General features: G+C 50.2%; 1 protein-coding gene across 1 annotated transcript in view; it reads left to right on the top strand.

Annotated features, from left to right (window-relative positions):
* CCDC33 (coiled-coil domain containing 33) overlaps positions 1–24,240 on the top strand; it is a 117,917-nt gene that overhangs the window by 38,988 nt on the left and 54,689 nt on the right. Inside the window, 9 exon segments of the mRNA XM_006922706.2 lie at positions 872–1,005; positions 4,134–4,243; positions 5,773–5,889; positions 9,058–9,153; positions 10,059–10,063; positions 10,327–10,438; positions 16,372–16,501; positions 17,142–17,275; positions 18,228–18,299. Of these exon segments, the coding sequence (XP_006922768.1) occupies positions 872–1,005; positions 4,134–4,243; positions 5,773–5,889; positions 9,058–9,153; positions 10,059–10,063; positions 10,327–10,438; positions 16,372–16,501; positions 17,142–17,275; positions 18,228–18,299 (910 nt within the window).

Raw genomic sequence — 24,240 nt, 5'->3', positions numbered from 1 at the left:
GTGTAGTGAACTCCCCTCGCTACAGGCTCTCCAGTGATCCTTTCCTCATGATTGTTGCAGTTAATGTCTCAGCTCCCTTTATAGCCCCAACATAAAAACCTCCTCAACAGAAATATTAACTCTCTCACTGAGCTGTTTGATGCCCCAAGATCTCAGGGACACTTATTCCAGAGACCTGTGGGATGCAGAGGGCCTAAGCTCCCCGCTCACCTTGGACAACTTGGCACTCCACTACCTGTGAGTGCTTGAGGGCCGGAAACCCCCTACCCGACCCTGCCCAGTGCCCAGCTCCAGGTGCCCAACCCAGGGCCCTGCACACAGTGGGTACTACAGAAGGCAGTAGCATACGTGTGTTCCCCTGAAAGGATTAAGAGCTGGGGGAGCTGGGCCAAGCCTTGGGAATCTAGGCCAGAAGCTTAGGGAAGTGAAGGGCAATGGGGAGGCCAGCTAGGAGGCACTACACAGCCACCCTGCCTAGAGACTTCCTCCCATGGAACAGAACCTAGAGAAGAGGGTCATGACGATGGAGTCTGTTCACAGGCGTCTGCTGAGGAGCCCTGTGCTGGCAGGGGCAGGAAGTCAGGCAGGCAAGGTGTCTCCCCTATTCCCACCCCTACCCCAAGCTCTGGTGCCTGAGTCCATGTGAAGGCCTTAGCAGTGACCAGCTAGACAGTGTCATCAGCCAAGCAGGCAGGACAGCCAAAGAGAGACTTGGTGTCCCTAGCCTGGGATGACATGAGCGTCTGCCTGGGAGGGAGCACTTTGTGCTCTGTCCACTCTTTGCTCAGATTTATGGATGGTGGAGTCCGGGAGGGGTGAGCAGTGGGCAGGACACCCTCCTTCTGACTCAGCCTGCCCCTCCTCTCCCCAGGAAAACCACATCTGAGGAAATGAAGAACCAGAACTCCAAGGCAGTCACATCTGTGCCTGCAGAGCCCACCAAAGCCCCCATCTGGGGAGACACAGTCAAAGTGGAGATCCAAGCTGAGGATGCAGGGCGAGAAGGTGAGGCAGGGACAGGATGGGCCTGGAGTGTGTGGGAGGGGGTATAAGGCAGAAATAGGGTCCCTCTCAGCTCAACTGGAAGCCACCTGAACACCTCCTTGGGCTCAGTTAAAAGCACTTTAAAGAAAAAAAGTCATAATACCGTCATGCCTCATCTCCCCAGCCTACTCGAAAAATGAGTTGTTCTACATAAATGAATTTTCCAGACAATGAAAGCTTATCTTCTTTATGACTGTTGTTATTATTTTCCACGTCTCTCACTGAAACTGCACATTACAGCTTCCTGGCATGTCACCACAAACTGCTCAGAGGAGTCACACCGCCCAGGAGAAGCATTGCTGCTCCCATTGCTTAGATGAGAATGTTGATGTTCAGGACACTTAAGTGACTGGCTCAAGCTCAAGTAATAAGTGGAAGATGGAGGACTCAGTGTTATAGGCTTTTACTGTGAGTCCAGTGTTCTAGTGGTTTTCCTAGAATGGCTTCTTATCTTGCCTCATCCTCCCTGGTACTGCCCACTGCCACACAGTAGTGTCCCTGTACTTCCAAGGATTGGGGTCCACTCTCATAGAAACTCTCTAACAGTTCTCACTCCTCAGAAGGCTTTCCAGTTCTCATGTCTTGGCAAATTCTAATACTGCAGGTAATTTAAAGTATCAGTATACATGCACGCATATGTGTACACACTTGTGTTTTCCACATTGGGGGCCTATCTGATACCCACTCTTGGATGAGAACTCAGGCTGGACACACAGGAGTACTGACTGGCTGATGCCAGAACTGCTGTGGGTGCTGGCATTGGGCACTGTCAGCACAGAGCCACAGGTACACACGATGTCTCTGGTCTTTTGAAGTTAGAAGAACCTCAGACTCCTATCTTGCAGGTGGTCCTTCCCCCAAGAGGACAGGTTTACTTCTCCTCTCGGAACCTCATCAGGGACTTAAGCAGAACTCCTTGTCAGCCTTACAAATTGCAGAAAGCCAGCTGCTAAAGACAGTGGAAGGGGAGAGAGGAAAAAGATGGGGAGGGACATCAATAAAAGAGAAAGAGTTTAGTTCTGGGTCAAGCCAGAGGATTTTTTTCTGCCATAAAGGGATAGGAGGTGCTGTTGTGATGATATGAGAAAATGTGAAAAAGGAGGAAAAATTGATCTAGGATCTCATACAAATGCACGTGTGTGCCTGTGTGTGCCTGTCTTTGTGAATGTCTGCATGCTGGCTCATGTGTGTGTGAACATTGTGTGCAAGTATGTGCTTGTGACTGTGCCTCTAGGCACACACGTCTGTGTGTCTCATATGTGTGTGTGCATGCACCTGTGTGGCTGATGGAAAGTTCAGGGTTGTGGTGAGTGAACCTCGGCCGGGACCCTATCCTGGGCTTCACACATCTGAGGTAACATAGGAAGGGATGTGATGAGTCAGTGGTCTAGGGCCCATCTGTGCAGCAGAGAGAGGAGCAGGACTCACTATAGGAGGGACAGGAGGTAGGGAGCCTCCTGGGCAAGCAGGAAATATTGGCAGGTGCCTCTCTGCAGATTGAAGTAGCTGGATGCTTGTTAGAACCTGGTTGGAACCGGTTGCTGTGGTGACGTCTGCAGTGGGGAGTGGGGTGAGGGGTGGGGGCCAAGCCAAGAGGTGGGGGAAGGGCAGGAGGTAGCTCAATGATGTGTTAATGAAAAGCAAAGGGGAGTTGCAGACCCTGTGTCAGGGCCAAAGCAGACAGGCAGGCGGCAGAAATGGCTTGCTGGCCACACAAAGGAAGCGGTGGGAGGCCGAGGGGCACAGTGCCCAGAGAAGAAGTTGACGAAGCATGGTTGTAGCATGGAGACAGGAACAGGGAGGGATAGCTGTCCGTTCTCTTCAGTTACAGCCCATCTACTGGCTGCCCACACTGAGATCCAGAGATCTGTGGGGGGGCGTGGGGGGCAGGGAGAGGGAGGAAGGCAGAGTACTCACCCCTATTTGACCTCAGCAAATCCAACTGGATTTGGGGACTCAGGGCCCATGAGGGGTTGTAGCCTCCACAGCTACTATTGTAGCTTTGGCTCGGAGCACCGGAATCCCCTAGATGAGTATACCTCAGGTATACTCCCTCAAGTATACCTGTCCACCTTAATTTCTTCTTTCCTATTCTTCTCTATATCTCTTTTTTATCTCCTTCCCTCCTCCATCTTCCTCATTCCTCCTCCATCCTCCACTTTTTTCCTCCTTTTCTCCCTCCCCATCTCCTCTTCCTCTCCAAATCATAGACTTCCAGAGTGGGAAGATACCTCAAGTGTCAACAAATCCAGCCTCTCCCATCAACCTTTTACTAGTTGTGTGATGTAGAGCAAGTTATACAACCCCTATAAGCCCCAATGTCCACATTTTAAAAACAGAGATGTTGATTCCTACTTAAGGGATTATGATGGGGATTTGTTGGAATAATGGCTCAGGAGCACCTATGTCCATGCCTGGCACCTAGTAGGTGCTCACTAAGTAATGCTGCCATGATTATTTCCAGGTCACTGGTGTTCTCCTTGTAGTTCATCACAAAGTTACATTTATGACAAAATGTAATCTTTTTGGAGGGAGTTTTCTAAGTGATGCATTATTCTTACTGTTTAGACTAGTTTGCATTTACTTGGAGATATTCGTGTTGAAAGATTTCTCGAGTTGATTTCTTTTCCTTACGGAGCCTCAGTTTTCCCATCTGCAATATGTGAGAGAGAATCCCTGCCTGAGCCTATGAAAGTGTTTGTGACTAAGGGAAGGAAACTTATTCCTGGAAAGGGGTACTATTCCTGCTCGCTTGTGTGTCTCCGTGTGTGCATATGTGTGTCTGTGGCCATGTGCTGGGTCTGGGGTTGGTTCTGCATGTGTCCATCCTTAGGCTGGGAGTTTCTAGACCACTGGAGAGAATTGCATCTTTGGGTCCTAGCAGCTCCCGGCACAGAGCCTTGTCCTGCGCAGGGACTCAGACAGAGCTTATGAAGTGTGCCTGTGTGTGTTTCACACATGTGTATGCATGTGTATTCCTCAGTGTGGCCCCTGCTCCCCTACTCTCAGCAATGTTTCTTACCTCAGTGGGAGGAATGATGGTCAGCGAAGCCTGGTGCTGACCCTGTACTCAATTTTTCTCTATCCAGATGTGGTCCTCAAGGTGGTGGACAACAAAAAGAAAGAGGAGCTGTTGTCCTACCAAATTCCCATCAAGTACCTGCGTGTCTTCCACCCCTACCACTTGGAGCTGGTGAAGGTGAGTTCTAGCCCTGGGCTCTGGGCTCACACAGGCCTGGGACTGGCAGGGGGAGAGCTCCCAGCTATTCCCTCAGAGTAGCCCTGGGCGTCCATGCCCACCTTGCAATATGACAAGTCTAGGACCATGTGGGGCTCAGGAAACACAGCTCCTGGCAGGTAGACAGAAATGATTTCCAAGAGAATTTGGAATTCTCCAAATTCATCTTCATGAAACAACTGGCATAGAACATCTACCACATTAAATAAATACATCAACTAAAGATGTATTCTGATTTTATATATGTTGAAAGAGTGAGACCATATCTAAAAATCAAAGCAACACAGTATTTACGGAGTACCTGCTATGTTCTAGGTCCTAGACTAGAAACTATACATACTATTTGTAATCCTCAAGGCAAATTATACTTTGCATGCACAGGACTGAGACTCGGGAAGGGAATCCTCTCATTCTGGGTCACAGAATAAGTGAGGAGCAGAGTCGAGAGTGAGCCCAGATCATACTACCTCCCAAGCCAGTTCTCTCTGTGATGCCTCCACATGCTGCCTTGGCAGGGGGAAGCCCCAGGAAGGTTCGGGTATTTGAGAGTGTTCCCTGGAATGCATCTGCCTAGTGGGCCTCGGGCTTCTCAGTCCATGGTCTGAACCTTCCAGTTCAGCTCCCTTGCCTGTTCCCTCTCCCCAGTGTTGATTGGTGGAAAGGAGAATTCACTCTCTCATTGCTCAAGTAATATTAAGCACCTACTATGTGCCAGGCACTAGGCCAGAGATGAGCAGAAGCATCATTTCCCTCTCCCGCAGTTTGAACTCCAGACTCCTACAGCGGTTTAGAGTAAAGGACAATGTGAAGTTGGATTGTCTGGATTCTTATCCCAGGACTGCTGATTGCTAGCTATATATCCATAGGAAGCTTCTTAACCCCCTAGGCCTTCACTACTCATCAGCAAAATCAAGGCAATATACCTCCTAGTATAGCCATTTGGAAGATCAAGTGCAATGATGGGCATGAAGCACCTAGCAAGGTGCTCAGCATATAGTTGGCACTCAGTTCAGGCTAGTTCCCCTCCTCCTTTCCCCGGGCCTTGGTACTGACCTCTTTTCCAAGTGATTCCCTAACCACAGCCTCAGGGGTCTGTACCTTCCCTAGACCCCAAGGATGAGGCACCAGGGGTTAGGAAGGGAAACAAAGCCCATAGAGATTAGTGATTCATTTGGGAGCCTGAGCACTTCAGCTGTAAGAGCATCACCAAGGCTTCCTGGCTCTGTCCAGGCCTTGTTATCACATCTTTACAAAGAGAGCAGGCAGGCAGTAGTCCTTGTGAGGGCGATGAAATATTCAAATAGAAAAGGGAAGATTTATTATATTGATCTCCTTGGAAGGGCTCACAGGGACCATGAGCTTTAATTATCAGCTCTGCGCCCCGGTGGAGCAATGCCAGTGATCGTCTGCGGAGGGCTGGATTTATGGCCAGGGTCTGCCCCTTAGTCACGTTCTTTCTTGTGTGTCTTCTTCCTCCACCCTGTTCCCAGCCCAACCAGTCTGAGAAAGCTAATGAAGCCACAGCCAAGACCAAATTGTATGCGACAGTTGTCCGGAAGGGCAGCTTCATCCCTTGCTACAATGGCTGCAACTACACAGCTCTAGAGGTGCCGGATTGGGGCATTCTGGGATGGGGTGGGATGAGAAAGGGCCAAGCTTTGACAGGCCCCAGGCTCTGCCCTTGATCACCTCTGGCTAGCTGGACAATATGGGGCAGGGGTGTCTTGGGAAGAAATCCAGAAAAGAAATGCAACTGGGCCTTTCAAAATAGCCAAAGTGGTTTGTGTAGAACAGCTCTGGATGGCAAAGATGATGGGGATGAAGAAGATAAATGACACCTAACATTGTCCAGCACTTCCCATGTGTACAGCCCTGCTCTAACCTTGCCTTCCTTTGCTCTGCTCCTCACATACCATGCAGGGAATGCTGCAGGGAGAACAGGAGGCTCCCAAAGCCCTGTGTCTGTCTAATCCCAAGAAAGCAGAAAAAGATCCCCCACTTCAGCCCACATTTTCTAGCTGTTTCTCTCCTATTCTTTCCCTCCTGGAATAGTGACCCCTGACCTAGAGCCTACAACTCTCAAGTGAAAATTTTAGGGCCACCCTACCCTTCTTTGAGTCCTCTTTCTGAAGAGGTTTGGCTGGTCTTCAATTAAGTATTCATTCATTCATTCATTCATTTATTCATTCAACAACTATTTACAGAGCCTCTTCCACTAGCCAGGCCAGGGCCAGGCCCTGCTTCCCAGTATACCAGCGCCATTTCTACCCCTAGGCCTTTCACAGCCTCAAGAGGACTGGTGATACTCCAGGGAGATGTGGTCCAGGGACCTAACCCATCTCCCTTTTTCCTCAGTCTTCAAACTGCCCAGGATTGACAGATTCAAATCCAACCTGCCCTGAGTATGATCAGGGTGGAGCCAGGGACCCCAAACTCCAGCTCCCCCTGCCCCAACAAGGCTGGTCTGATTCACCCCATAGCACTGTGAGCTGGCAGGGCAAGAAGTGTTCTTCAGTCCCATTTCACAGCTGGAAACACCAATACCCAAGGGGAGTCTGGTATAGAAGCCCAGACTCCTGACCCACACGTCTGCTTCCCCACAGCCACTCCTTGGATGTCAGCATGTGTCAGACCTGTGGGTGCCCTTTGCTTTCATTTCTCCCCCTTCTATCATTCTCTTTCCTGAGGATGGCTAGCAGTGGGATCCTCACACACATGAAACACCTTGGCCTGCAGGGGGCCCTCTGTGGGTCTGCTCCACGTCCGCACTGTAGAGTCTGGGCCCCTGTGCCTTCCAGAACCCCACTCTCCCCCTGGCCCAGCACAGATGTCTTCCCTGTCTGCTCCTGATGACAGACCAGATTGCACAGTGGGAGAAGAAATTGCTCCTATTTCTCACTGGGCTGTCGTGAACAAGTGTGCTTGGGCAGCTGTCTCATTCACGCCTGACCATTCAGCACAGAACAGTTGTAAATTAGTTCCCACCCCCAACTCTCAGACACCCATCTCAGCCCTACACCTGTTGGAGTCTCTATGAGCAACAGAGCCTGACAGCAGCCCAGTGAAATCCTCAGGCCCAGATGCCCACCCCCATCCAAAGTTTGAAATACCATTTTCAGAGATTCCACACTTTGAATTCGAGTTTAGTCTCCAGACGCCCCGGTGACAGCTGAAAGGCCCTAAGCACTATATTAAGCTCTTATTGGCTCACACCTGTGTGGAGTTAGCTGGCAGCCAACTGAGATGGGCCCTGGCCTAGGGGCTTAGGATAGGGTGCTTGGGGGTGAGAGGGTCAGAGAAGAAAAGGGAGAGGGATCCAGAAGAAGCTGTACTCCTAGGCCCTCTCCTCCCATCGAAGGTTAGAGCTAGAAGGACCAGGGAGAGTATGGTCAACTCCTGAGTGTACAAGTTAGGAAACTGAGGCCAGAGTGGAGCAGGGACTGGCCACGGTGACCCAGCTGGAGTGAGTGGCTGAGCTGGAGTGGATCTGTCGGGGGCCTCTTCCTACCCCAAGGTATGCCTGAGGTATGGCCCCTGAAGCTGTCACCAGAGCCCCTCCTTCACCGGGCATTCTTCCCATGAACACCTGTAATTACGATCCCCTCTCAGCCTCTAAGACCAGCTCAAACCCAGGCCCTCCCTGAGAACACTGCCAGTCTCCTCCTTCCTTCCAGGTTTCTATGGTTCTCTCTCATTCTCATAAACACAGTCAGCCTCTCTTCCCCTCTCCTTCATTAATAGCACTCATTTATCCCACATACACAGGGGGCTCCTACTCTGGGCCAGTTGCTTTTGCTAAAAGTTGAAAATACAGCAGTGAATGAGATAGATATAGTCCCTGCCCCTATAGAGCCTAGATTCTAGTCAAATGGATAGAAAATAAACAAGAAAGAAATTAGAATAAACACAAGCTATGATGAGTGCTATGGAAGAGGCCATCTAAGGGCTAAGAGAATGAGGTGGCTACTTCAGTAAGAGGGCTCACAAAAGAGTGGTGACATTTAAACTCTACAGGAAGAGAAAGAGCCAGCCACTGAGTTGGTGGGAGTGGGGAGTCTAGGCAGATGGATCTGTATGTGCAAAGGTCCTGGGACAGAAACAAGTAGTTCACATTGAAGGGTGACACAAAAGAGGCTGGAGCAAAAAGAGGACTTGGGGTCTGACAGGAGATAGGGGCTGATGGGCAGGCAAGCCAGCACGTGCAGGCCTTGGCTACTATAGTAAGAATTATGGAATTCATTCTAAGGGCTGTGGGGGTGGGTTGCATTCATTGCTGGATCTCAAGCAGGGGAATGGCATGATCCAATTCATTTTTAGAAGGCAGTTTTTGCCACCATGTATCAAATTGCCTGGGAAAGAGGATAGGTTGGGGGTAAGTAGAAGCAGAGGCCAGTGAGGAGTCAGAGAAGAAAAGGAGCCACGGGAATCTCAGTTAGGGGGAGTTGAGTGAGTGTTAAGGTGAGAATGGGAACCCATTGATAAAGGCATAAGAGTCCAGAGCCAGATCAAGAGCTGCTTGGGATGGCAGTGGAGGTACACAAGACAGAATCTGCGTCTTTTCCCACTGCCTGCCCAATGCCTGGCACAACATTGAAGGAGGGCAACCTTGAGCGGAGAAAGACCCTAGTGAGGCAGGAGCAGGTGGGAGCAGGTGCAGAGGTGTGGAGGTAGGAATGAGCCCACCGTTGCAAAGAAAATGGCAGGAAGACTGGCTAACCATGTCCCCAAGAGGGCCCAAAGCCACCCAGGGCTCACCTGCCTTCTCTCTTCCCCAGGTCTTTCTCCAGGGAGTCAATGAGCCCCTAGTCAACAACCCCAGCCCCTTGGTGGTCATTGCCCGTGTGGTTCCCAACTACAAGGAGTTTAAGTAAGTGGGGCCCAGGCGGTGTGGGCAAAGAGAGAAGGGAAGGCAGAGGACAGAGAAGGGAGAGGCTAGGAACCTGCCCTCTCCACAAGGCCCTTCAAGCCTCCCCACTCGGACTGAGGTCCCAGAAAGCTGCCCATAGCCCCTAAAAAGGGGCAGCTCTGACCCCTCCCAAGAGCAGGCTTGGGGAACCAGCATGTGAAGAAAGAAAGATGGTTCTCAACCCCTCCAAATCTGCCTCCATGTCTCATGCCCATCACATGTTGATGTTTAACCTTTCCGTGTGTGACTCTTTACCAGACCGAGAGCTCCCTGTAGGCGAACCAGGACCCAGACTCCTTGGGGTTACCCATCACTCCTACTTGAGTTCAGGGCCAAGGTGGTTCACTAGCTGGTGGTTGTCCCCAAAAGAGGCAACCTAAAGGTCAACTCAGAACTTTATGACCTTTAGCCCTGCCTAGGGGTTCCCTCTCAAACCCTCCTGGAAGTCTCCTTGGCTCCGGCCCCAGCTCATTCCTCTCCATACACCCCAGACCTCTTCTTGGGTTTGGTGGATTCACAGTTCTCAGGAGGAGATTCAAGATAATTCGGACACTGGAGTCTGCACAGTTTGGGGGGTTCCCCAGTGAACAAGTCCCCTCTGTGACAACACCATCTCCTGAGGTCAGGTGTCTGCCTGTCATTTCCACTGACTCTGATTGCTCAAGAAGACTCCCTGATTCATCTGCACCAGCTGTTGAATTCTGATGACCTGTGACCTCTCCTTTCTGGTTGGAGGAATGAAGACTACTGATGCTCTCACTCCTAGCTCATAGTGGATCATTCCGGCAAGGTCTTCTAAAGGTCAGGCAGGGAAGCAAGGCCCATTTTAAAGATGGGCCAGCTGAAGCACTTAGATGTGGCCAAGGCCAGAGTGAGTCATGGGAAAGGGAATCTGGGAGCCACAGTTTCCCTGACCAAGATGAGTTTTCCCAAAGTTCTGGCTAGCACTCTGAAGGACCAAGGTCCATTACCTGTCCAGGTGTCCAGGTCTGAACTAGGTAGGACCACTGCACTCTCCTCTCTAACATCAATCCAGAGTCCATTTGGGAGCTCTTGGCTGCCAGGCTTGGGCACAGAACCAAGAGTGCTGGACTCCCAGAGCACTCATGTCCTGACCGCTGTCTCCTTGCCTCCCCAGGACGAACCAGGACCCAGACTCCTTGGGGTTACCCATCACCCCACTCTCCTTCCCTATCCCATCCATGATGAACTTTGATGTTCCTCGAGTCAGCCAGAATGGGTGCCCTCAGGTATGGTTTCTTCCCTCCTTCATTTTCTCACTGGTTGAGACTTCTAGTAACTCACCCACTCGTTTCTTCAGTCACTCAGTCAGTCAGCTGTTCACTTTACTATTGAGTGAAAGTTCACTGGATCCCGCCATCATGCACCCAGGGCTGTGCCATCTGTGCTGTGCAGAAGCCGCCCACAGGGAGCTCTCGGTCTGGTAAAGAGTCACACATGGAAAGGTTAAACATCAACACAACATAATGTATGATCTAATAAACAACCAGGAGGGACTGTCAGAGCTGTAAAAGTCAGAGGAGAGAAGACAAAGGACAAATATTGTTTGGTTCCACTTGCATGCAGTACCTAGAATAGGCAAATTCAGAAAGACAGAAAGTAGAATGGTGGTTTTCAGGGACCGGGGGGAGGGGAGAATGGGGAGCTATTATTTAATAGGTACGGAATTTCCGTTTGGGATTTTGAAATAGATAGTGATGATGGTTACACAATATTGTGAATGTACTTCATGCCACCAAACTGTACACTTAAAAATTATTAAAATGGTAAATTTTATGTTATATGTATTTTACCACACATGCACAAAATTTTTTTAATCAGAAGTGAGAGGGATGTGAGGCCTGGGTAATTAGGGCGGGCATCCAGACACAGAACTCTTGAATTTTCAGTAAGGGAGGGTTGGTGCAGGGCAATTGAGAACAAGAGCACAGGTGTGAAGATGGGGATGCAAGTTAGGGTTGGAGAGGAGACCAGTGTGTCTGAATATGTTGGAGAGGGGTGTGCAGATCATTGCTGGGTCCAGGCCACTGGCCAGATTTATCATTTCCCATAGTCTGCGTTCAAAGGGAGCTTATCCCATAGCATGGTCCTAGCATTCCTAGAATCCTTAAAGAAGACAGGGGTGTCTGGGATGTCCTTTCTGTTGTCTGCTCACCAATGTTCATGTCTGGTGTGGTGAATATAGAATGAGGTACCTCTTAGGAGCCTCAACCTTCATTTAAAGTCAAAGACATTTGAAGAAGGCTCAGACACAGACAAGACTGATGGTGGTGGGGAGGAGTGGGACGAATGGGGACCCTGGGGACAGAGGCTTCAAACCCAAACCAATCTTGGCCTGATTTCCCTAGCGTCATCTCACACATGGCCCTGCATTTGCCCAGAAAATTATGAACCAATCAGCAGGCAGTCCCAAGGGGCAGGATGCACTGGCTATTTTAATGAGTAAGCCCCTCCCCACCCCCAGACCCCTCTGGCTGCCTTTGCTGCCTAACTAGTCTGGGTTGGGAAGGTACCCCTTGCTATAGAGACTTGCCCTCAGTCCCTCTTGCATGTATGAATCTCAAAGACAGAGGTCCAGCATGGCAGGACATTAGTTGAAGGTCACTAGACACCATGGCAATTTGGTCAGGTTTAGAGCTCCCTGGCAGCCAACACAGAGGGGCCCAGGTGCCAGCAGTGAGAGAACAGGAGCAGACTTCTGTGGTACAAGGTGGGGAGAGGGATGAGTGGGCAGAATCCTACCTGGAAGGGGTACCAGTCAGCAGTACTGGGCTCAGAGTTCACAAAGACCCTACCCTATCCCTTCTCTGAGCTTCAGTTCCCTCATCTCTACAGTTGGGGCATGGGGGGTGGACTAGGTAATTCTGAGACTTGCTTCTCTGACATCTTGGGGTGCTATGATTTCCCACCAGCTACCCACCATGCCAAAGCACTGTGGACAGGGGTTTGAGACTGGTAGACCTGGGTGTGACTCCAGCTCTGAGACTTACTGTGTGACCTTTGGCAAGCTGCTCAATTTCTCCGGACCTACTGACTCCTACCTTACTGGGGTGTTAGGAAAGCATAAAGGGCTAACCTGTGCAAAGCACCCGAGCCCAGGGTGAAAACTAAATGAGTTCTGTCCCTTTCAGAGCTTCCCTTCCCCTGGTGCCAAATGGCCCCTCTAAAGCCAGCCTATCCATTGCCCTTGGCACTTTTGGCTATAAGTAACAGAAACCCCAACTCACATGGACTTATTATCAAACATTGTAAGGATCTGCCAAGTAGCATGCTGCCATAATTGTTTGATGCGCTGGCTCAGCAATGTCCTCAAGGACTCGGGATCCTTCTAACACCCCTGAGTGCTATATCTTCAGTTGGCAAACAGCTCATGGGAGCAAAATGTTCCTGATGCCCCACCCAATATGACCAAACCAGAAGAAGAACAACCATCCTCTTCTCACCTGTGGTCCTTATGAGGAACTTCCCCAGCATCCCCTAGCAGACTTCTCCTCTCATCTCATTGGCCAAAATTGTATCACATGCATTTCTCTCAGCCAATCACATAGGAAGGGTGTGGCACTATCTTGCAGTAACTAATGTAGGCAGGTATAGAGAAGGGGGCCACCTGGACCAAAGCAGGTTCTGTTGGCGGAATGGTTAAGGGGTAGGTGGCCCTCAGTGTTTGCTCACCCCTCTCGGAGCCTGGTGATGATGGCAAAACCTGAGCTCTGATGAATTAAGAGATGGGTAGGCTTGACCTGGCCCAGCCTACTGGACCCAGCACAGAGTGAAATGGAACTTAATCCTACCCTGGACACTGACCTTTGGTGGTGGTGTGGGGGTTGGGGGGACATTGCCCAACAGGTTACTCTTGTTAGCCTGGCCTCCTACAGAGCTGAGGCAGAGCTTCTGGCCAATGCAACACAGGCAGTGGTGAGAAAAGGTATCTGTGCCCAGTGTCATCTCCTCCTGTCTCAGCCCCCACAGCCAGTCTGTACTCAAGCTCTCGTGGGGCCTCTTTCCATCCCACAGACCCTGCCCTGGTGCTGTTCTCATTTTGATTCCTAGACCATTGCCATGGCCTCTACTTGGTCCCCTCCCATCCATCCTGTGAGAAGCAGCCACAGTGACCCCTCTGCCCGGGGCAAGGCCCTTCTCCTGGACTCCTTGTTTCTGTCACTGACAGGACAAACCCTCACAGTCAGCCAGATACATAGACCTCATTCCCTCCAGCTTTCTGGTTCACTGCTCCATTTCTCACAGGCATTCTCTAGCCCCACTGGATGACTGGCTGTTCTCCACACCTATGCTGTCCACTCTCACCTCCCAGTCTTCACCTCTGCTGTACTCTCAGCCTGGGATGGCCTTTCCCCTCCTTACCTACTACGCAGTCTCAGGTCCTCCCGTCTCCAGGTCACAAGTCATGGCTTTCTCCTCTGACATCCTAGCTCCCACAACCTATAACTTGCTTAGGCCTCTGTATGGATCATATGGGTATGGGTGGGTGTGAGTGTGTGTGTGTGAGTGTGTGTGTGTGTGTGTGTGTGTGTGTGTGTGTGTGTGTGTATCCTATCCCCTTGGAAATTGATGAGCTGCAGAGGGAAGCAGGCTCTGGGTCTAGCTTTCTCGTATGCACTGCAGCACCCCAGAGGCATCTTGCATGGAGAAGCCCTCAGTCAACATTCACTGAATTCAGTTGAATTGAACTTTCACTTTCACAGCAAAATATCTATTATCTCCTTCAACTTTCACAACAGCCTTTCAACGCATGGAACATAAGACATTGGATGGTGACAAAACAAGGTTCTAGAGAGGGTAAGGGACTTGCCAAAGGTCACATAGCAGGGTTGAGGCAGATCTGGCCTGAGCCAAGGCATCCTAGCTCCCTTGAGGCCCCACCCAGCATCAGCTGTTGACAGCTACTCTTCCCAGGATGGCTGCCACATGTCTGGGCAGAGCAGGCAGTGGTGGGGTGTGGGTGTAGGTGTGACAGGCTCAGGAAAATGGAAGGAGAGACCATGGCCATGTAATGAAGACTCTGTCCCCAGAGAAGGCTTTGCTGAAGATCACAGTGAGAGGTTATTCTTATTCCTTAATTCCACAACCTGATGGCCTTTCTCATTAGCATGTGTGGGCAATGGCTTTCCCCTCACCCCTCACCCCCATCCCTCTTCACACATGCCACCAGCACCTTCACTGGGACCCTGACATCAGACTCTGAAGGTGATTTAACCTTGGTTCCTTCCTTGAGGCCTTGCTCCCCTCCCCCTGCCCACCACACACACAAGAGGGGCTCCCTCCCCAATTCTAGGTCTGAAGGGATCTTTTCTGGGGACTCATCCTGGCAAACTATTCAGGGAAGGAGATATCTGTACTGGGCGAGGAAGGCAGACACCATTTCTAGCTTTGCAGATTTCATTTAGACACATGAATAGATCCCAGAGAGGACAGCAAGCATCTATTTAACACCCCTCCTCCAGGGTGGGAGCAAGGGATAGGGCAGCAGGGGACTGAGTCCAGGTCCTTGAGTGCTCAGTGTCTAGCATATAATCCAGGCTATGCCGATACCCCTCTGGCACCTAGGAAAATGGGGTGGCTCTGGAATGGGCATAGTTTGGGCATCAATTCTGAAAGGCCACTTCCAAGCTCCATAAAACCCAGAAGCAACTTCTCTGGCCTGCCCTGATGACCAAGTGGCTATCCCTGAGCTGCCACCATAACCTGCTCTCAGGAACACTCTCAATCACCCTGGTCACTATCCCTGTGTTCAGGCCCCCAAAGTGACTGCAACCCATCTCTCCAGGGGCAAGGACAGGGCTAGGCACAGCTGAGCCTCAGACTGGGGCTCAGAGCATCCGAGCAGGCACATTAGTGTGACAGGCATCCTGCCACTGCAGGGGGAGTGGCCCCACACTGATTTTTCGAGATTCTGCATCGATAGCTCGTGGAGCCAGTATTGCATTTGTGCTAGCCTTTCGAATGATGACTGATTCCTGCGGGGGAGTGGGAAGTGGGAGCAGCTGCCACTGTTGCTGACAGCCCCTGGCTGGGAGCCGAGGCAAGACAGCCACTTAGAGAGTCTGCACTGATGACCCCAGCCCTTCCCTGTGTTGGGATGTGCAGGACTCTCTGCTAGGGTTACAGGCTGAGGCCCCCATATCCCATTCCCCACTCCCTACCTTCCAGCCTTTATGGAAGCTGGCCTCCTCCACCTGGAGTCCCTCCCTGTGCCAGGCATCCACCACCCATTCCATGGTTGGTGCCACTTCTACTTTTTTGCTTGGGCTGTTTTCCTACTCAGAACTTCCTCCCTTACCCTGCCAATCTTCCTTTAGAGCCTTCCTCTGGTCCCTCTTCCTACAGGATGGCTTTTCTGACAACCCATGGCATATCCCAAATAGCTCCTTATTTGGGGGCTATAGTTAATGCTGTCTTGTTTCGTTATTTAAATAGTACCCACATGATGCCCCAGCTGCTGGCTTAGTATGCCATCAAGTCTCATGAATGCCTGATGAAGACTTTTCGTGGCCTCTGTAAGGGGATAGGGAACCTGTGTGGGGCAGAGAGGGGCTGGTGACAAGGGTAGGCGTCATGTCTAATTTGGCATCTATGATACCACCAGCTATGGGTGTGAACACTGATGCAACTCTTTAGGAAAACAGTCTACCCATGATGAATCCAGTGTCTTAAAATATGCGTTTCCTTTAACTCAGCATTTCCATGTTGTATACTAAGGAAATCATTCGAGATACAGAGATTTGTGTCAAAGAACTCTCAATACAGTGTTGTTATAGGAAAAAATAGAGAGAAACCAGGGCACTTGAACATGACAGCTACTAAAATCCTAGGAAACAAGTGTTACTTCTGACTGTGAAAATGCTTAGGTTTTCATGGCAAATGAAAAAAGCAGAATGTTAGGATGACAATTATACACAAAATAAGTGTAGAAAAAAACTAGAAAGAAACATACTGTCTTATGAAAAGTTGTCTTTAGTATAGAAATTTGTGGGGGTTTTTTCATCTTTTTACTTTTCCATATTTTCAAAAATTTATTTATTAGGTGAGTGTTGCTTTTATAATCGGGACAAACTTTGTGACACACATACAAGCAAATATCTGGACATCTCTTGTTTTGGGAGAAGTTGTGGCCCCACTACCTACCCCCACTTTCTCCTTTCAGCTGTCCAAGCCTGGGGGACCCCCAGAGCTGCCCCTATGGAACCAGTCCTTCCTCTTCCAAGGCCGAGATGGAGCTACCAACTTCTCAGAAGACACCGCCCTGGTGCTGGAGTACTACCCCTCAACTTCAAGTAAGTGCCCCTGGTGCCACACCAAAGCAGTCACACATCAGGACAAAGGTGTGAAAAGGTGTTCAGACCATCCTGCCTCTGCTTCCTGTGGGGAAGGGTCAAGGGGTCTGGGTTCCAGGGCCAACTCCCAGTGCACGCAGACAGGTGGGAGAGTGCTGGGCTGGCTTCCTTGTCCAAATGGCAGCTTTGGGGTATGGGCCCTATCTCTATACAGAGTCTATGTGTTTTTATTGCACCACCACCCCTCCCCATGCACCTATAAGTGAGGAGGGCAGGGGTGGAGCCCTCAGGGCCCACAGCCTGGTCAGGGTGGAGAGACAGGATTCAGACACCAGCTGATCCACAGTCTTAGGTCCATACTATAAGATTAAAGCCCCCAAAAGACAGGGACAAGGAAATCCATATAAATACCCAGAAACAGGAATATGGCTGGAGTTGGCCTTGAACTCAAGAAACGCTGAAGAGCAGAGAAGAAAAGGATATTTGTGTAGGAAAAGGCCAGGAGGCAGGAAACAGGTGGGTGAAGAGAGAGATGAGAACTAGGTGTTGGGTACCAAAGAATGGGGCCTCGGATGCTGGGATTTGAGAAGCCTGGGGCGGGGGCTTTGGTGGGAGCCCCAACTGGTTCTTTGCCCCACAGTGAAAGGTGGTGAGCCGTGGACCCTCAGCAAGCCTCTGGGCATCTCTGTGTTGCCGCTAAAGAGCCGTTTGTACCGCAAGATGCTAACAGGAAAAGGCCTGAATGGGTTGCGTGTGGAGAGGCTCCCTATCACTGTGAGTCCCCCATCCTGGGCCAGGCCCATGGCAGGTCCACCCAGCCCCACCCTGCCCCACCTTGCTCTACCTTGCCTCACCAACACAGGCGAATCTGGCTTCTCTAGCAGCTTCCAGCAGGGCCCTCCACCATGGAAGCTTACCACTGTCAGATGTGAGGGGTTCCCTCAAACATTGAAAGTTAGTCTTGCCCCTGGGCTTCTGATGAAATTGCCCCAGAGCAACGTAGGGGAATTTTGGGAGGCTCCATGAGATAGCAGCAAGAGCTCAGGCCTTTAACCAGTCAGACCTGAGTTCAAATCCTGACTTGCCCTAGTCCTCACTATAGAAACTGGGGCAAGTTACTTGACCTCTCTGAACCTTATAATGCCCATCTCTAAAATGGGAACATGCTTGTACACAATCTCTCTGTTTAACAAGAGTCAATACCTCAGGCTCCAGAGCTAGACTGTCTGGGTTCAAATTCTGGTTCCACCACTTACCAGCTTATATGACCATGGGAAAATTACTTAAAGTCTCAGTGCTTCAGTTTCCTGATCTGTATAATATGTTCATAGTAATAGTACTTTTCCAATAGAGTTGCTGTGAGGTTTTGGGGGCTGAATATCTGTAAAGCACTTGGAACAGAATAAGTTCTCAATAAGAATTAATGTGTCACTATCATCATTGTCTATTTCTATGCCACCTTTTCCCCTGAAATACTTCTGGTCATAACAGACCTCAACAAACGCGGGAGCGTTCCCACTCTGACAGGAGGCAAGTCTGGGTTGCCAGTCACGTCTCCAGTGGAGTTGGGAAAGGAGAGCAGAGGAAGGAGACCAGCTCCTGCCTCCCTCCTACACTCTGGGCATAGCTCTCAGGGAGCATCTTCTTGAGTAATCCAGAATGGTGGGTGGAGCAGAGACGAGTTGCCCTGGACATTGTGGTGTGAATTCTCCTTTCTTCTCCCCAGGACACCAAGCTGAAAACCATAAATGGTGACGCCCCCACAGTGAATCTCTCCTTTCAGCTGCTTTCCTCTGAGGTAAGGCTGCAGATCACGGGAAGGTCAGGGCCTGGAAGCTATGTGCCACCTCCTGTAGCCCTGCAGTGGATTCCAACCACTTTCACAATTGCAGGCCTTGTTCAGGGCTGTGGGCAGGGACTTCCAGGAGGAGGGAACTGCTGCTTTTAGATAGAAATGTCTGAGGATAGTGTGAGGCTCCAGAAAACCAGAGAGAAAGCTGAGATGAGAAAGAGGAGAGTTGGAACAGAAGGCCACCCAGACCTGGGAATCAGCCTCTAATCCAGCCCAAGCCAAGCTTAGCTTGCTGGGATCAAGGTTTTATAAGGGTGAACTAGAATATCAGCTTCTGTTGCTGTATAGCAAATTACTACAAACTTAGCAGCTTAGAACAACACTCATTTATGAACTCAGACTTCTGTAGTAGGCAGTCTTACACAGCATGGCTGAAGTCAGAATGTTGGTAGTGTCGCATTCCTTTCTGGAGGCTCTGGGAAGAATGAGCTTCTAGACTCATTTAGATTGCCATCAGAATCCAGTTCCCAGCAGTTGTAGGACTGAGGTAGGTCTCTGTTTCCTTGGGGCTGTCAGTCAAAGGCCTCTTTCAGCTCCTGAAGGCAGCCCACATTCCTTCTTACAATGGCCTCCTCGGTCTTCAAGCCAGCAAGCATGTCCAATCCTGCGCTGCACCACCCCACCACCCCCCCGGCACCTTTCAAAACTCTGACTTCTTCCTCTGTTGGCAGCCAGAGAAGATGCTCTGCTTTTAAAGGGACTCATGTGATTAGGTCAGGCCCGCTCTGTTAATGTCCCCATCTCAAGGTCCGCTGTGCCACATAACATAAACACAGGAGTGACAGCTCAGTATGCTCATGGGTTTCAAGGATTAGAGTATGGACCTTTGGGGACCCATTATTGGAATGCTGCCTACCACAGCTGGGTTGGTCCAAGTGGAAAGAGAGCAGGGGCTGAGCCCTGCCTGATGAATAGAATCTCTTCTTGGGCTCTGAGTCTAGATCAGACCCCAATCATTTGGTCCCAGTGCACCTGGCAGGCACCTGCTGTAATTTTTCCACTGTCCTCTTGTGGTGCTGGGACAGGCATGAAGCTGGGATGTGGGCAGTTTAAGACCATGAACCCAGGAAATGATGACAGAGGCTGATGTCTGGGTCAGTCCACTCCTGCCAGTTTGTCTTGCCAGGAATACTAGCCACCAACACTGGGGTAATACTTGGCCCTGTGACCTTACCCATGAAGAACACAGGGAATTCCATGGTGTGAGGGTAAGAGCTATATATCTGGGAATGTACCAACCTGCAAGTGTCTCCCCACAAGGCCTCTGGTGAGTGCCTGAGACCTCCCATTAGCACTTGCCACTGTGCAATGTTCTGCATTGCCCTCTAGAGCTTCCACTAATTCCTGGTGAGAGGGTTGTTAGATAACAACCTGACATCCCCACCACCACCAAACCAGGTGCGAAACTGAGGAGATACTGAGACGGGAGGACACAGAAGCAGCAAAAGACCCCAAGAAAGTAAAGGAGAGTCCTTGGAAAAAATGTCACAGGCTACCCAGATTGGAGCTCAACCCTCCATGCCCTCTTCTCAGTGCCTAGGGTCTGCCAATGGCCACTGCCAGCCCCTTCCTCACCTCCCCCTGCTGCCTGCTTCTTCACTGGGGCATATGTTTTCTGGGGACAAAAAGGAGCATCAAGTGCCCCTGGTCAGGACACTGGGAGACCCAGGCAGGCAACAGGCAGGTGGGCAGGACACTTCCCCGGTTGCCCAGGGGCTGGGCACAAAGGTCTCAGTGATGAATTATTCACCCGAGCTGTGCTAAGTGCAGAATTAATCCCTTTCCTTCCAGCTGGCGACCTCACTAAATTATCCCTCCAAGTCATGCGGGAAAACACTGTGAATTCATTGAGCAGCTGAGTGTTTTGATCTGGGCCTTGTGATTTTAGCTTCTCTTTCTCCCAGCCCCCCACCCCTGGAGGTGGGTAAAAACCTTTCAGTAATGAATTTCTGAGAAGAAAGGAAAAGAAAGAGGATCAAGATTGGGTGTATACCAGGAAAATAGTACTAGAATAAATTCAGACTCTGCAGCCAAGAATTCATACACACAGTTCTACACATACTCCCTCACACAACACATGGACAGTCACATGTGCACAAACATGCACACTTGCACACACACCCCTTTGCAAGGGTGCACACACTTAATGCATATATACATACTCACACACACGTGCAAACTAATGCACAAATGTTTTTAAACCCACATTGGTACACACACAGAAGGTAAATCTTTTTGTGGCTAAACTATTTCTTGGTGAAACTATCTGGGAATTGGCCAATAACCAGCTCACTTTGATTCTAGAATGCTGAAGTCCAATTTGGGGGCCTGGGGATGAAGCGTTAATGTGGGTAGACTTGGCATAAGGTTCTTGTAGCCATAGCACCCAGCCATTTAGTTTTTTATTCTACATATATTTGATGAGGACTAGAATTTTGGCTGCTCTTGTGGGTTGCAATGAACATGGAAAGGGACGGGCATCCATAGAACCCATTTGCCTTGAATTCACCCTCAGCAGTCTTGGACATGGCTCGCTCTCTGCTAGCATCTGAGCCCTTTTGGTGCCCTTCTCCCTCCAGGTTGGAGGAAAAGTGTTGAGAACTGATGAACAGGTCAGATAGCATTGCAGCTAAGTCTAAAGGGCCCATCCCCAGCTCCATCCCTCACTATCACCTTCGCAGTCACACCGTTATCCTCCGTGCAACTGCAAACTTAATGAGTACCTGCTATTGTAGCAGATACCGTCCTGGTTTCAGGGATCTTACACTGAAGATGAGAAAAAGGGCCTGTCTTCATAAAGCTTGCATTCTTAGAGAGGAGGGAGTGTGGACCAGACGATGAGCAAATTAATTCGTGAGCAGGTGTCAGCTCCTAATAAGAGGCCTGATTAACCCAAACAAGGTGACATGACAGAGAGTGCTCAGACAGGTTCTGTGGATTTGGCTGCCATGACAAAGAGACCAGGTTCCTTCCATTTTATTGTTCCACCTAAGGTATTGTTCATAAGTTCATGGTAGAAGGTACTTGGCCTTCACCTCTGCATTCCAGCCTGTGACACCAGAACCATCAATTCTTCTACCACTTAAATCAAATGCTGTTCAAAGCTCCAAGAGCCCCCACCTAAAGCCTGGTGGTCTCAGAGTCCTGTGGACATTCCAGCTGCAAGGAGACTGCGATAACAGTTCCCTCAGGACCTCTCGTCCATGTGGCTAACAACTTCATCTTAGGGGCAGGTCCTTGCTCATAGGCAGATGTGCTACAGAGAGAACTACCTCAGGAGAAATGAATACACGTGCCCTACTTGGATCCCTCCCATTTGAGGACACAGTCTCTTTCCTGTAAGCCTCCACAGGACAGCACAGGCCATCCTGGTTAATTGATATTTTGGTGAACAAAGGCTCCCCACACCCACTGCTTCCACATCACTCATTCTCAGAGTCCTAGGAACAAGAGTGTTGTGGAATTCCCAAATAGGCAGAGACCACAGAGGTGTCTCAACAGCCCACCCCAGACAGGACTCTCCTTGATGACATCCACTACAGGTGATCAGCTTGGCTTCTCCTTTTGCTCTGCCATGACTGGGAGCCCACTACCTCTAGAAGCAACCCAACCCATGCTTCTACAACTAATAAAAACACTCACCCCACATTGAGCCCGCCCTGTCTCCCTGGGCCTTCCCTCTACTCCAGGCTCCTGGGTCTGCCCTATGGGACTGAAGTGCAACCCCAGCAAGTCTCCCACACCAATTCTGAGAACACTGGTACATGGTCAGCCATTCAACGCGCCAACAGGCAGACTAACCAAGAAAGCCTGCAGTATCAGTGAATGGCAAAAAGGGGTGGCCTCCTAGTTTAGGATATTGTACTTGAAGCTGGTTCTGTTGGTAATGGGTTAAGCTTTTTCCCTCTGGTGGGGCTTCTCTATGGGCACCAGCTGCTTCGAGTGATCTGCCTTAAGCTGGATCTGTGTGTGTAGATGAATAAGTCAATAACTACACATAGAAACATAGAAAAAATTCCCCTTATTGCACATTCTGTGGTGGTTGACCTTGGGGGTCCATTAGGCTCTAAAAATCCCTGAGCCTATAGCTACTCCACATACACGTACACAAATAAACGTTTGGTCTCTTCCACTCTCTTTCTGATGTTGGCCTCTTCTCTTTGAAGAGTTTGATCTGGTCCCACAGGAACTTATGCTTCTCCAGGCTAAGCAGCCTCTCCTTTTAATGAACTGGTTTCAAGATACTGCAGCATCTTTGGTACTCTCTGGCTTGCAGACAGTCTCTTTGAAGTGAAGCCCACACTGGCCAGGCTTCTTAGGCTGACCTATGTGGACTGGAGCTTGGCATGCACACAGCAGGTGCCTGTTGTGTCAGTCTTGACCTCCTATGAGGTGGGTCAATTCATGGCTGGAGTTTGGGGTACAGAGTCTTGCCTAGGCAGGGTGCCAGGGCACCAGGCAGAGGTAAGGCCTCTCAGACGGGTGATTATCCTCATCTATCCTACATCCCTTAGAGATGCTGACAGGACTTGAAATCCACTGGCTTCCTTGGATTTTGGCACAAGAAAGGTGCATTTGAGAAAAGAAAGAGGTGGTATCTGCTGCCACCCACTAGGGGAAGGGACGGATCCCACGGTCTATCTGATTCTTTCCTTCCCTGTTTCCCTCACAGAAAGGGAAAGGTGGGTCTTTGATGCCATGCAAAAGGTTTCCCTAGTGTTTTAATTCAAACCAGTTACAAAGCTCTCTCTGCGGACCCACCCAGAGTGGGAACAAGTAGCTGCTTAGAAAATGTGGACAAGAGGGCAGGGGATAGGCTGCTGGTTTTCGATGAATTTTTTTTAATTTCTTTGAAAGGCATACATGACAGCCATAGGCTGGTCCTCAGAGAAGCCCCAACACAAGCCAGTCTCCATTTCCTCACAAGCACAGTCACTTGGAAGGCCCAGTGTCCAGGATAGCACAGCAGCTGCCTCAGCTGGTTCTGTCCTCTGGAAGGTTCTGTCCACCCCACTTTCCCCCAAGACTCCAGCTCTGAAAATAAGAACAGTGATGTATCTAGAGAAAAAGACCCTTACCCCTCCCACAACCTATCAACATCCCTGCCTGTCTTTCCTTCTGCCACCAAACCCTTACCATCCCTGTCCTCTCTGCCAGGCCAGACTGCAGGAGACAGGAATAGGCCTATCCCTCCCCAGCTCACAGGTACCCTTTCCCCTACTTGCTCAGATTTTAGGCCAATTCAACCCAAAGGAAGCTTGGGACTGGTGGGTGAGAGGCAAGAGCCTGTGCCTTTCCAGGGCCAGCGTGGCCCTTGACTCACTGAGGCTCAGTGTCAGGGCAGGGCTCATCATCCCACGATAAAAGACCCCAGTCTGCTTTTTACAATGCCTGAGCCTCTTCTAGTAGTGCTCCGTGCCTTGGGCAAATATTGCTCCCCCTACATTCTCTTGGTTATCGTACATCTCCTCCCGTGCTCTCTACCTTAGGGAGGGAATTTGACACTTCTTCCAACCACAGGGTTCTACAGACTCTACTTGTTCACGTCTTGAGACAGGGAGCTCATTATCTTCCAGAAAGCCCACTCCAACCTCTGTCAGCTCCCCTGTAAATCTCTTCCTCTGCCTCTCTACAGTTTCTTTCCCCTGTGCCTGCCTTTTTCTTCCTGAGGCCAGCTCTAGGGAAGTCAGCTCCCAAGCCCACATCAGCCCTGCTGACATCTGCAAACTTGCTACATCATCTCCAGCCTGACCAGCTCTCCTTCCTTGACTGGTCTTAGTTACACTTAGTTTCTGCTTCTCATCCTCCTAGTTGTCTCCTCTTGACAAGCTTTCTCTTAAAGTGTTTCCCCCAAAACTGCGGGGCTAGATCAGTATTGGAGGATAGG

Source organism: Pteropus alecto, unplaced genomic scaffold (assembly GCF_000325575.1).
Source record: "Pteropus alecto unplaced genomic scaffold, ASM32557v1 scaffold38, whole genome shotgun sequence".
Taxonomy (NCBI): Eukaryota; Metazoa; Chordata; class Mammalia; order Chiroptera; family Pteropodidae; genus Pteropus; species Pteropus alecto.
The sequence above is the reverse complement of the archived record's forward strand: the minus strand, read 5'-3'. Positions and strand labels throughout refer to the sequence as shown.